The sequence below is a fragment of the Orycteropus afer genome, unplaced genomic scaffold (assembly GCF_000298275.1).
Source record: "Orycteropus afer afer isolate SDZICR_OR568_19922 unplaced genomic scaffold, OryAfe1.0 scaffold00083, whole genome shotgun sequence".
In the NCBI taxonomy this organism is placed as follows: domain Eukaryota; kingdom Metazoa; phylum Chordata; class Mammalia; order Tubulidentata; family Orycteropodidae; genus Orycteropus; species Orycteropus afer.
In genome coordinates, this window is record NW_006921670.1 from 2,433,269 (window position 1) to 2,446,429 (window position 13,161).

The 13,161-nt window shown below is 41.6% G+C and overlaps 1 protein-coding gene across 1 annotated transcript in view; it reads right to left on the reverse strand.

Annotated features, from left to right (window-relative positions):
• DMC1 (DNA meiotic recombinase 1) overlaps nucleotides 1-13,161 on the reverse strand; it is a 77,504-nt gene that overhangs the window by 13,961 nt on the left and 50,382 nt on the right. The window contains exon 12 of the mRNA XM_007941668.2: nucleotides 2,921-3,037. Coding sequence (XP_007939859.1) covers nucleotides 2,921-3,037 — 117 coding nt within the window. The remainder of the gene's footprint in view (nucleotides 1-2,920; nucleotides 3,038-13,161) is intronic.

The window sequence follows — 13,161 nt, forward strand, 5'->3', positions numbered from 1 at the left end:
CTTGTGAGACTTATATGTAGGGAGGGATAGACAAACAATAAATAATGAAAACTGACTGCCACTGAGTTGATTCTGACTCAAAGTGACTCCCGTAGGATTTCTAAGGCTATAAATCTTTACCAAAGTAGTTTGCTTTATCTTTCTCCTGCAGAGCAGCTAGTGGGTTGATTACCAGTCTCATCATGGGAAATACTACATCCATTTGCCCAGCCACTCAACCAGGCTCAGGCATGTTGACACACAACCTTAACTACCACAAACAGTGAGGAAGAAAATCAGACAGAGAGCTATGTGGCGGAAGATTGTTCCAGGCAGAGGGAACAGTGAGTGTAAAGGCCCTGCAGTCAGAGCGTGCCCTGCACACTTATAGAGCATCAAGAAGCCCATGGAGGCTGGAGCACAGTGAGCAAAGGAGAGAGCAGGGGGAGGCCACTATAGAGACCTGGGCCTTTACTCCGAGTTCAGGTGGGTAGCCATTGGAGCGTTTTAAGCAGAAGAGAGATAATAGCTCTTTATGTTTTACAAAGGATCACTCTGGCTTCCACGCTTAAAATAGAGGGACAATGTTTCCTAACTGCTTGGGGCACTGGTTTCCTCATACATAAAAACAAAGATAATAACCACTACCTGTTAGGATTGCTGTAATATGGATAAAGCACTTGAAACATTGCCTAGCACATAGTAGCCATTCAATAGTTGTTAGCTATCATTATTAACATCATCATCTTCTCTATTAAAACGTTTTCTCTGAAGTTAAGGAGAATTCTCTGTGAGAAATCATTAGGGACCAGAAAGACAAGAATTCATGCTGCACCGTAAACTAAGTTTTGTTATTTTAAGCTCTGATCTAGCTTTGTGGTTTTTATTCAAACTTAATTTGTCATAACTGACATCTATCATAACTTACTATAATTATTCTTTATTGAATCAGCAGAGCCAATCTCTTAGGATTATAAGAATTGTTTGATCTGGTAAGTTTGGAGGACTTGATGAAATATGCAAATAAGTATAGTGCCTGAGTACCTATTATGTGCCAAGTACCATGCTAGGTGCTAGGTGCTAGAGAAATTAGTGACCCAGCCTCAGTGAGGGAGATGTGCATGTAAACAGTCAATTACAATTCAGAATGAAAAGTGTCCGAAATTTTAGTAACCAGATGAAACAATCTACTTAATTCAACAAAGAACATTTGTAGCAAATTTCTAGAAATTGCTAAAACTCCATAAAACAGTATTTACACATTATAGTCTCCAACAAGAAGTCTCCTCCAGGGTAAGATGATGAATCAAAACCAGGTAGATGGGGTAGTCGGTCAACTACTAGTTATCAATGACAATGAGTAGTAAGTACTGTGATTCAAAGCAAAGACCAGATGAAGAGCTCATCTGATTTTTGGTTGGTTCTGTTTGGGGCTGCTTTTTCCTCCCTGAAAACCAAAAACCAAACTCACTGCCATCGAGTCAATTTCAACTCATAGTGACCCCTCCTTGGGTTTCCAAGGCGGTATCACTACGGAAGTAGATTGCCCAACCTTCCTTCCGAGGAGTGGCTGGTGGGGTAGAGTTATTACCCTCGGGATGGTTTATCAGTCAGTCACAAATATTGCACAGCTACTGTTTTGGGAGCTCTAGTAGCATAGTGCCTAAGGCACTTGACTGCTAACCAGAAGGCTGGTGGTTCAAACCCACCAGCTACTCCTCGGAAGGAAGGTTGGGCAATCTACTTCTGTAGTGATACTGCCTCAGAAACCCAAGGAGGGGTCTCTATGAGTTGGGGAAGACTTGATGGCACACAACAACAACAACAACAACACTGTTTGGGATTGAGTTGTGTCTTCCCAAAACATGTGTTGTAAACCCTAGTCCCTCTAGTGGTTATAATCCCACATAAGAATGGGTTTTCTTTGTTATGTTAATGAGACATTGTTAATGTAGGGTGTGTTTTAAATCAATCTCTTTTGAAATATAAAAGAGATTAAACAAGCAAGGAAGGGGAGGGGAGGTAGATGCCATGCCACACGCAGATCCCCAAGGAGTCAGGGAATAGAAGCTGAAGAGACAAGGTCTTTCCACCAGGGCTGAGAGAGAGAGGGAGGGAGAGCAAGAGAGAGGGAAAGCGCCTTCCCCTAGAGACGGTGCCCTGAGTTCAGACTTCTACCCTCCTAAACTGTGAGAAAATAAGTTCCTGTTTGTTAAAGCCACCTGCTTGCAGTATTTCTGTTATAGCAGCACTAGAGAACCAAGACATCTACCATGTCCCAGGCTGGGACACAGTGGTGAGCAGGCGGATAATGTCCCTACCTCAGGAATCTACTGTCTGTGACATACTAGGTATGTGATAGAAATCAATTACCAATAGAGTGTAAGCTCCATGAGGGCAGGGGTTTGGTGTTTGTTGTCATTCACGGCTCTATCCTCAGAGCCTTGGAAGCTGACACATGATAGATTCTCTATAAAAATTTGTTAATGAATAGTTCTTAATTTAAGAGGTAAAATACTGTGAAAAATACAGGGTATAGCCTTGACCGTAAGGATCAAGGAAAGATTCCCTGAGAAAATGATGTTTAAACTGGAACCTGGGAAGCAAACAGGAGTCAGCCTGGCAAAAAGAGGAAGAACATACTTCTATGCTCTGTACTCCCTGCACTTACCACACTTAGCTGGAATGGATTATTTCATCTTCCAGCTTCATTGCAAGCCTTGGAAGGTCAGCGACCAAGTCTGTCAACAGAATCCCTGAATCCCTAGTACCTAGCTCATAGTAGGAACTTCCCAATGAATTGAATGACATTTAAGAAGGAAATTCACACACATAGCATCTGCCAGTGGTATAATTACAGCTTCTCAAGGGGCAATTCTGTTGAATAAGACCATATGCAAAAAAAAAAAAAAAAATTGATGAGGAATAAGAAACCACTTACCTGTCATAAATCTTCGCAATTCTCAGTTCTCCTCTTCCCTTTCGCAAACTTATCCTTGTTGTTGAAGCATGAGCCAGGATGTGCCCCCCAATGGGTTTTTTGGGGTCTGCCTGGAAGCTGAATTAATAAAAGATGTTTTCAGATTTCATCATGTGGCTGCAGCCCCAAGGCAACATCTTTGTGGGGTGCATTCTTAATAAGCAGAGGCTTGTTCACAAACTATGCAGTGGGAGGGATTTGAAGCTGCTGTGTATCCCACTGTTCAGGCTTCCTTTTGAGACTCTTGTGACAAATATTTCATGTTTTGTTTGACTTTAAACATTATTTTATTGTGGTTTATATGTGTGTGTGCATGTATAACCAAAACCAAACCCACTGCCGTGGAGCTGGATCCAACTCGTAGCGACCCCTCCTTGGGTTTCAAAGGCAGTATCACTACGGAAGTCGATGGCCCATCCTTCCTTCCGAGGAGTGGCTGATAGATTTGAACCTCCAGCTTTCTGGTTAGCAGTCACACGCCTTAGGCACTACGCCACCAGAGCCTATATATATATATTAGATTTGCCAATTCAGTATTTTTACATGTACAATTCAGAGACATTGATTTCATTTCTCATGTTGTGCAGCCATCACCACTATCTGTTTCCACCATTATCAGAAAACTCAGTGCCCCCTAAGCAGAGACTCTCGCTATTCCCCTCCCACAACCCTGGTAAGCATTAATAAACTTTGGTAGCTATATATTTGCCTATTTCATATAAGTGGGATTATACCATATTTGTCCTTTTGTGACTGCTTATGTCAATACACAACATGTTTTCAAGGGTCACACATGTTGTAGCATGTATCAGGACTTTACTTCTCTTTATGGCTGAGTAGCATTCTATTGGATGTACCACATTTTGTTTATCCCTTCATCTGCTGATGGACATGTAGGTTGTTTGCACCTTTTGGTTACTGGTATACAAGTTTCTGTGTGCATTGGTTTGACTATAATGACAAATAAAAACACTGTTTACTTCTTAGGATAACTCTTGGGGTTAAACCATTTTTATTTACAAAATACAAAGGCTGGATTCATTTATTCATTGAAAAATATTTATTAATGGCCTAATATCTTGCAAGTAGGGCGCTCTGGTGGTGTAGCATTTGGCTGCTAATCAAAAGGTCAGTAGTTTAAACCCACTAGCCATTCTGCAGAAGAAAGATGGGGCAGTCTGCTTCCGTAAAGATTTACAGCCTTGGAAACCCAATGGGAGTGGCTATGAGTCAGAATCAACTCAATGGCAGTTATTATTATTTTTTTTTTCCAATCCACCAGTCACTATTCTAGACAATGAAGATACAGTCTAATAAATAAGACAATACCCAGCCCTCCCCTGGGATGCTATGTAAATGAGGACAGAATGAGAACCTCCTTTTTTTTTTTTTTTTAAATTGTGATTTGGGTGAAAATGTACAGAGCAAATTCACTTTCCATACAGCAGTTCACATACACTTTATCTCATGACATTGACCACAATTTACCACAATGCAACAGCTCCCCTCTCACTTCCTCCCGATAGTTACCTCTTTCCTGTGTCCATCCCTCCATGCACTCCTGCCCCCTGATCTGTCTCCCTGTGCATAAGCAGCCCTTCTTTCTCCCATGATTGTTCTCTCCAAGGAGTGTATCTATCTTAAGTAAAATGTTAAACTCATGTGCCCGGCTTTTGTTTGGCTGGAAACCACAGGTGTGGGTTCAATTCCAGACCTGAAGGGCTGCTAGGGGCCATAGTCTCAGTGGTTCCACCAGGCTTTATCAGGCCAGCAAACCTGCCCCCCCTTTTTTTTTCTCTCTAAATGATTTTGAGTTTTGTTCCACATTGTTCTCCCTCTCTATCCAGGATCTCCCACATAGATCCCCTTCCAAGTGGGAGAACCTCCTTCTTGTTCATTAACTATATGTTGGAAGCCTTCAATGTTGTATTGGTAATTAATTTGCAGTGAGAATAATTTTGGAAATATCTTTGCCTTCATCATTAATACCTAAAGTTTATTCTTCTAAATTAGGTTCCTGAAAAGATAAACTCTCACAATGTCTGATTATGATTGCAAGGTAATTACAAATGTTACTGACACTCATATTGAGAGATATACTCCTTAGGGGACTGTCATTTATTTGTCAAGAAGTGAAAGAAAGGTGATAACCCTAACAGTGAGCCCCTTAAGAAAGCTTGGGTACAAAATTCCTCAATATAGGAAATCAAACCTTGTAGCATATTAAAAGGATTATATACCATGACTCAGTGGGCTTCATCCCAGGAATGCAAGGGTGGTTCAAAACACAAAAATCAGTCAACGTAAAGTTGCTGTTGTTGTTGTGTGCCATCGGGTAGTCTCCGATTTATAGCAACCCTATGCACAGCACAGCAAAACCCTGCCCAGTGCTGTGCCAGCCTCATGATCCTTGCTATACCTGAGCCCATCATTGCAGCTACTGTGTCAATCTATCTCATTGTGGGCCTTCCCCTTCTTTATTGACCTTCCACTCTATCAAGCGTGATATCCTTCTCCAGGGATTAGTTCCTTCTGACAACATGACCAAAGTAGGTGGGACGAAGTCTGGCCATTCTCACTTCCAAGGAGCATTCTGGCTGCACTTCCTCCACGACAGGTTTGTTAGTCCTTTTAGCAGTCCGTGGTACTCTTAGCATTCTTCTCCAACACCACAACTCAAAAGCATCAACCCTTCTTTGCTCCTCCTTATTCATTGTCCAGTTCTCACATGCATAAAAAGCAATTAAAAATATCATGGCTTGGGTTAGGCACAGCTTAGTCTTCAAGGAGTCATCTCTGCTCTTCATCACTTAAAAGAGGTCTTTTGCAGCAGATATGCCCAATGCAATACATCGTCTGATGTCCTGACTGCTGCTTCCATTGGTGTTGATTGTAGAACCAAGTAATATGAAGTCCTTGACAACTTCAATCTTGTCTCCATCCATTGTGAAGCTGTTTATTGGACCAGTTGTGAAGATTTTTATTTTTTTTATGTTGAGGTGTAATCCATACTGAAGACTGTAGTCTTTAATCTTCATCAGTAAGTACTTCAAGTCATCCTCACTTTCAGCAAGCAAAGTTGTGTCATCTGTGTATTGCAGGTTGTTAATGAGGCTTAATCCAATCCTGATGCCATGTTCTTCTTCATATAATCCAGCTTCTCACATTATTTACTCAGCATACAAGTTGAATAAGCATGGTGAAAGGATACAGCCTTGATGCACTCCCTTCTTGATTTTAAACCATGCAGTATCCCTTTGCTCTGTTTGAACACCAGCCTCCTGATCCATGTACAGCTTCCTCATGAGTACAATTAAGTGTTCTGGAATTCCCATTCTTCTCAATGTTATTCATAATTTGTTATGATCCACACAATCAAATGCTTTTGCATAGCCAATAAAACACAAGTAAACATCTTTCTGGTATTCTTTGCTTTCAGTTAAGATCCATCTGACATCAGCAAGGATATCCCTTGTTCCACATCCTCTTCTGAATCCAGCTTGCATTTCTGGAAGTTCTCTGTCAATATCTGTTGCAACCATTTTTGAATTGTCTTTAGTAAGATTTTACTTGCATGTGATATTAATGATATTGTTCAATAATTTCCACATTCTGTGGGATCACCTTTCTTTGGAGTGGGTACAAATATGGATCTCTTCCATTCAGTTGGCCTGGCACCCATCTTCCAAATCTCTTGGCATAACTGAGTGAATACCTCCAGTGGGACATCTGTTTGTTGAAACATCTCAATGGGTATTCCGTCAATTCCTGGAGCCTTGTTCTTTGCCAGTTCTTCAGTGCAGCTTTGACTTCTTCTTCAATACCATTGGTTCTTGATCATATGCCATCTCCTAAAGTGGATGAACATTGACCAATCTTTTTGGTACAGTGACTCTGTGTATTCCTTCCACCTTCTTTTGATGCTTCCTGCATCATTCAATATTTTGCCCATAGAATCTTTCAACATTACAACTCAAAGCTTATTTTTTTTTCCTCAGTTCTTTCAGCTTGAGAGATGCTGACTGTGTTCTTCCCTTTTGGTTTTCTAACTCCAGGTCTTTGCACATTTCATTATAATCGACTTTGTCTTCTCAAGCTGCTCTTTGAAATCTTCTGTTCAGCTCTTTTATCATCATTTCTTCCACTTGCTTTAGCTACTCTCCATTCAAGGGTAAGTTTCAGAGTTTCTGCTGACATCCATTTTGGTCTTTTCTTCCTTTCTTGTCTTTTTAATGCCCTTTTGCTTTCTTCAATGGATGATGTTCTTGATGTCATCTCACAATTCCTCTGGTTTTCAGTCATTGGTGTTCAATGAATCAAATCTATTCTTTAGATGGTCTCTAAATTCAAGAGGAATATTATCAAGGTCATATATTGGCTCTCGTGGACTTGTTTTAATTGTCTTCAACTTCAACTTGAACGTGCATATGAGCAGCTGATGGTCTGTTCCACAGTCAACTTCTGGCCTTGTTTTGGCTAAAGATATCAAGCTTCTCCATTGCCACAGATATAGTCAATCTGATTCCTATGTATTCCATCTGGTGAAGTCTACATGTATAGCCATTGCTTATGTTGTTGAAAAAGGTATTTTGCAATGAATAAGTCATTGGTCTTGCAAAATTCTATAATGAATTCTCCAGTGTTATTTCTATCTCCAAGGCCATATTTTTCAACTACCAGTAACTCTTCTTTGTTTCCAGCTTTTGCACTCCAGTCACCAGTGATAATCAACACATCTTGATTGTATATTCAGTCAATTTCAGACTGCAGAAGTTGGTAGAAATCTTTAATTTCCTCATCTTTGGCTTTGGTAGTTGGTGCATAGATTTGAGTAATAGTAGTATTAACTGGTCTTCCTTGGAGGCAAATGGATATTATCCTATCACTGACAGCGCTGCACTTCAGGACATATCTTGAAACAGTCTTTGTGATGATGAACGCCACACCATTCCTCTGCAATTTGTCATTCCCGGCATAGTAGATCATATGGTTCTTTGATTCAAAATGGCCAAAACCAGTCCATTCCAGCTCACTAATGCCTAGGATATCGATTTTTATGCATTCCATTTCATTTTTGACAATTTCCTAGATTCGTACTTCATACATTCCATGTTCCAATTATTAGTGGATGTTTGAATCTGTTTCTACTCATTTTAAGTCATGCCACATCAGCTGGTGAAAGTCCTGAAAGCTTTACTCTGGTGTAGTGCCTAATAGTGCCTAAGGCACCTGGCTGCTAACCAGAAGGCTGGCGGTTCAAACCCACCAGCCACTCCTCGGAAGGAAGATGGGGCAATCTACTTCTGTAGTGATACTGCCTTGGAAACCCAAGGAGGGGTCGCTGAGTCAGCGATGGCAAATAACAACAACAACAGCAACAACAACAGTGCCTAAAGTACTTGACTGCTAACCAGAAGGTTGGTGGTTCAAACCCACCAGTCACTCCTTGGAAGGAAGGTTGGGCAATCTACTTCCATATTGATACAGCTTTTGAAACCCAAGGAGAGGTCGCTAGGAGTCGGGTCCGACTCGACAGCACATAACAACAACAACAAAACAACATCCATATCATTAAGGTCGTCTCTACTCTGAGGAGTCAGTTCTTCCCCAGTCAAATTTTTAGTGCCTTCCAACGTGATGGGCTCATCTTCTGGCACTATATTGGACAATGTTTCAGGGCTGTTCATAAAGTTTTCCAATAATATATCAGACAGTGTTTCTCTGCTATTCATAAGGTTTTCACTGGTCAATTGTTTGAGAAGTGGATGGCCTCTTCCTTCTTCCAAGTCTGTCTTAGCCTGGAAGCTCCACTGAAACCTGTCCACCATGGGTAACACTGCTGGCATTTTGCAACACTTGTGTCATAGCCTCCAGCCTCACAGCAACACACAAGCTACCACAAGACGACAGATTGACCGACAAGTTTGTCTCCCTTAGTTGTTCCTAACCCTTCTGCACCCCCTACCTTGGGCCCTGGCCTTAAAATAGAGCTGCCCCCAAGTGAAAAACAGCTGCAGAGCTCCGGTCCCACTTACCTCGGGCCGGCCTTAAAATAGAGCCACCCCCAAGTGAAAAGCAGGCCCTTACCCCTGGGCGCACCTACCCCGGGCCCTAGCCTTAATGTAGAACTGCCCCCAAGTGAAAAGCAGGCCCCAAGCCCCAGGCCCAGTCAATGTAATATACCATATTAATAGGATGAAGGGAAAAACAATACATGATCATTTCAACTGATGCAGAAGAAAGTCTAGGGTTAGAAATCAAGCATAAAGGGACTGAGCATAAATTTAGAAGTTACACTTGATCAAAATAGACTGAGATATAGCCTTGGCTCTGGGGGAATATGATTAGAAGCCAATCTACATTCTGCTTGACCATCCAGATATTCAGGGTTCTGGTAGAATTTATGGCTCTCATGATTTTCTAAGGTCACTAATACTTTGATAATTCAATATAAGATGTGGACTGCCCCCCAATACATAAATGCGTCTACAAAAATGTGCATATAAGTTTAGGAAATTCATGGACCTCCCCCTCTGGCATAGGTGGGTATTAATAACAATAATAACTAACATTTATTGCAACCACCTCGGAAACTCAAGGAGGGGTCGTTATGAGTCAGACCCGACTCCATGGCAGTGAGTTTGGTTTTTTCTCTCTCTCTCTTTTTTGTTTTTGGAACTATGTGGCAGACATTCTCCTAACTCATCTAATTACTTCCTCTTACTCAAATTCCATATTTAGTAAATAACTTCAGATTAAAATATGGATTCCTATTGAGGTCTGTCTACAGGGAGAAACTATACTGGTCACATGAACTTCAAATATAGTTATACTTTTTACTATCAATAAATTGGCCCTCTGGTGTTTTGTTGAGTCTCACAAGTTGATTAATGTAAGTCTGTCCCCAGAAGAAGGAGCTCTGGTAGCACAGTAACTAGGGCATCTGACTGCTAACCAGATGGTTGGGAGTTCAAATCCAACAGCCACTGCACCGAAGCAAGACTGGGCAATCTACTTCCACAAAGATTCATCACCTTGGAAACCCAATGGCGGTCACTATGAGTCAGGATTGACTTGATGGCAGTGGATTTTGGTTTCCAGAAAATGGACTGGTTCTCAAGAGGCTGACTAGATCAAATGTCTGTCTGCAAGTCTGAGGGCAGACCCTGAGCTGTGCTAGACTTGCCAGAGTGCTGGATGCACACACCCCTGCAGAGCATCAGCCCTACTGCTCTATAGTTTATGAGCTCTGGAGTTAGGCTTGGGTTCAAATCTGGCCCACCAGCCATGTGACTTCAGGAATACTGTTTAACCATTTTTAAGACTCTCTCTCTCTTGCTCTTTTTTTTTTTTTTTTTTTAATGTGGGATAATAACTGCACTTAACTGATAGAGTAGTTATGAGAATAAAATGAAATAATTCAGGTGAAGCACGGCACAGTCACTGCCATTTTTATTATCACTTACCTGCTTCACAATCGTCAGAAGTTAGAATTGACTCGATGACAATGGGTTTGGTTTTTGGGTGCGGCTTCCCTATTTCTGACTCAACCACATACTACCTATATTACTTTGTTCTAGTTATTGAACCTTTATGAACCCCAGTTTCTTTAACGTAAAATGGGAATAAAAAAGACTTTATCTCTCAGGACTGCTGTGAGGATTCAAGATACATTTCCTATAACTCACTGGGCGCTCACTATGTTCCAGGAACTGTGCCAGGTCATTTATATGCGCTGGAACCTAGGAGAGCCGAGCTGCCTTGTTTTTCTGGGTCTCAAACGTTTTCTGCCTTAGACAGGGCACAGTCTTTACCACTTCTCTGTTGCTCATTTCAGTGGACAATATTTGCATTTTCCTTCTGTGACAGGTTCCTGTTTTGGCAAGTTTTGCTGTCTGTTCTATGCTTCCAGCCAGCTGAACACACACGAGAGCTCATACACGCTAACTATCATTATTTAACGGAACAATTCCATTAAAACTGTCACTCTTTCAGTGAAATGTAGACCAGAAAACTTTTCTTGAAGTTTCTTTGACCTTCTTGAGTATTCCAGCAGCTAGAACCACGTTTTGAGGTGAAGTACAAGAAGGTGTAGTAGCATTCCACATTCTTTTGGAGGGCTTTAATTTTCTTCTATTTCTGACCAAGTAAAAGCAGCTTCAGAAAACCACCCACAGCCTCCTTTAACCTATTCTCTCATTTCCCCTTCTTTTATGTTTTCTTCTCCTTGTCTTTTCTCAGGGGCGGGGGAGTACAGTGAGAAGGAAGAAGAGATGGGGGTAGGTATTAGGAATAAAGAGGGGCTGGAAAACCTGCTTCATTCTCCCCCGCCCCAACTGAACAGAATACAGCATACTATGTTGTTGAGGGTAAAACCGGAATGGCCTGACCGCCAAACTTCAATTTAAGGTGCTGGGGTCATGATGTTTAGGGTTATGGTGATGATTCTTCGCAGGCTATGGAGACGGTCACGTAGGGCAGGTGGTATTTTTCTGGAGGGAGGGGAAGGTAGCACAGAAGGCTAAAAGATCATCAGGCTTGAAGCCAAACACCGAGGTTCAAATTCCAGCTCCCTGATTGTTTAATTGTGTGACTGGGCAAGAATTTAAGTTCTCTGAGCCTCACTTTCCTCCTTTAAAATGAGGAGCAATCATTATCATACCAACCTCAAATATCGTTCAGGGTGTGGACCTTGAGAAGCGTGGGACAGCTGGCACTCCTGGTGCTTTGGACCTGCTAGTGGGAGAAATTTACAGACAGGGTCTGCGGAGAAGAGAAAGGCTGAGTGAACGTGCCCAGGAGTGAGCAGGAGGTTTAGAGCCTAGGGGAAGACTGAGAGAGAATTCTGAGGAAAGACTAGACATGGCTTAAAAAAAAAAAGTATGTTTAATAAGTTTTGTTAAGTAACCTTCCTCTCTTGTTTCTTCCCAAAATATGCAGAAAAAGATACATATTTTTTTTTGTCAACACTTTAGAAGATGGAATTATTTTGGGGGGAGGTGGTAAGGGGATGCAATAACATATTCCACCAAAGGAACAGAAAGGCTCAAGGAACCTGAATCACATTAGGGTAACACGAGAGTTACACAGAATGCTGCAAGAAAGCACTTGGCACATGGTAAGCAGCCAATAAATACAAGTTCTCTTCCTTTTGAGGGAAGGAAAATGAAGTTTAAAGAGTTTAAGTGACTTGTAAAAGGTCACCATGCCAATGACCATGGTTCAGTGTTTCTCCTCTAATCACATTGCCTCTTAATTTATGCAAATGATGTTGCATCAGTAGGCCACGTTGTCAAAGAATAAACCAACTGCACATTTACATGACCGCAAACGTTCCAAGAAACACACAGAGTAGGTACCAACGCCTTGGTCTTATGAGTTGCTCATCTTATTTGCCCTGGTGTGGGGCTTTATAGGCCAGCACTTGGACTTTTTTCTTTTTAATTCCCAGGCTTCATCAAGTGGATCACTGCAGTTTTAAAATCTGTGCCTGCAAGCCTTGCCTAGGAGCTACCGCTCTGCTGCACCATTCAGCAGCTCCTTGCCTCTGTAATTTTGTTCCTTTTTAATACGATGTGCCATCAAGTATAATGCATGGGATATAAGCCTCAATTATTGTCAGCGTACTTGGGGACTCATACCAATTATAGTGATATTTCTCTGACAGGCCCCCGGCAAACTGCAACTTGGAGCTCCTCAACGCTGAGAAACAAAAGATATTTTCTTTATGGGCGCTTTTCTAGTGGCGTTTGAAATCCTGTCGTTTAAAGCTGTCCTGGTTTTTCTTGTTCATTTGAGTAGTTTATGTGCTTCATATGAAGACCTGCGTTAACTTGTATTTGTAACAAGTATAATTGTTATAATTCACTGTATTTCAGAATATGCTAATTATAGTGAGCCTTGTTTCCTTACAACTCTGCTAGGCAGAGGGGATGATGTTTCAAGCAGATTACCCAGCAAAAATACTAGCCTTTGCTACCTTCTCTGGCTCCCTACTTAGTTCCTATTAAGGCATTTGACTGCTAATTAGAAGGTTGGTGGTTCAAACCCACCAGCTGCTCCTTGGAAGGAAGATTGGGCAATCTACTTCCATAGTGATACCGCCTCGGAAATCCAAGGAGGGGTCGCTATAAATTGGATCCGACAGCAGTGAGGTTTTTTTTTCCTCCAACTTCAATCACTTCCTTTCTGTCACCCCTCTG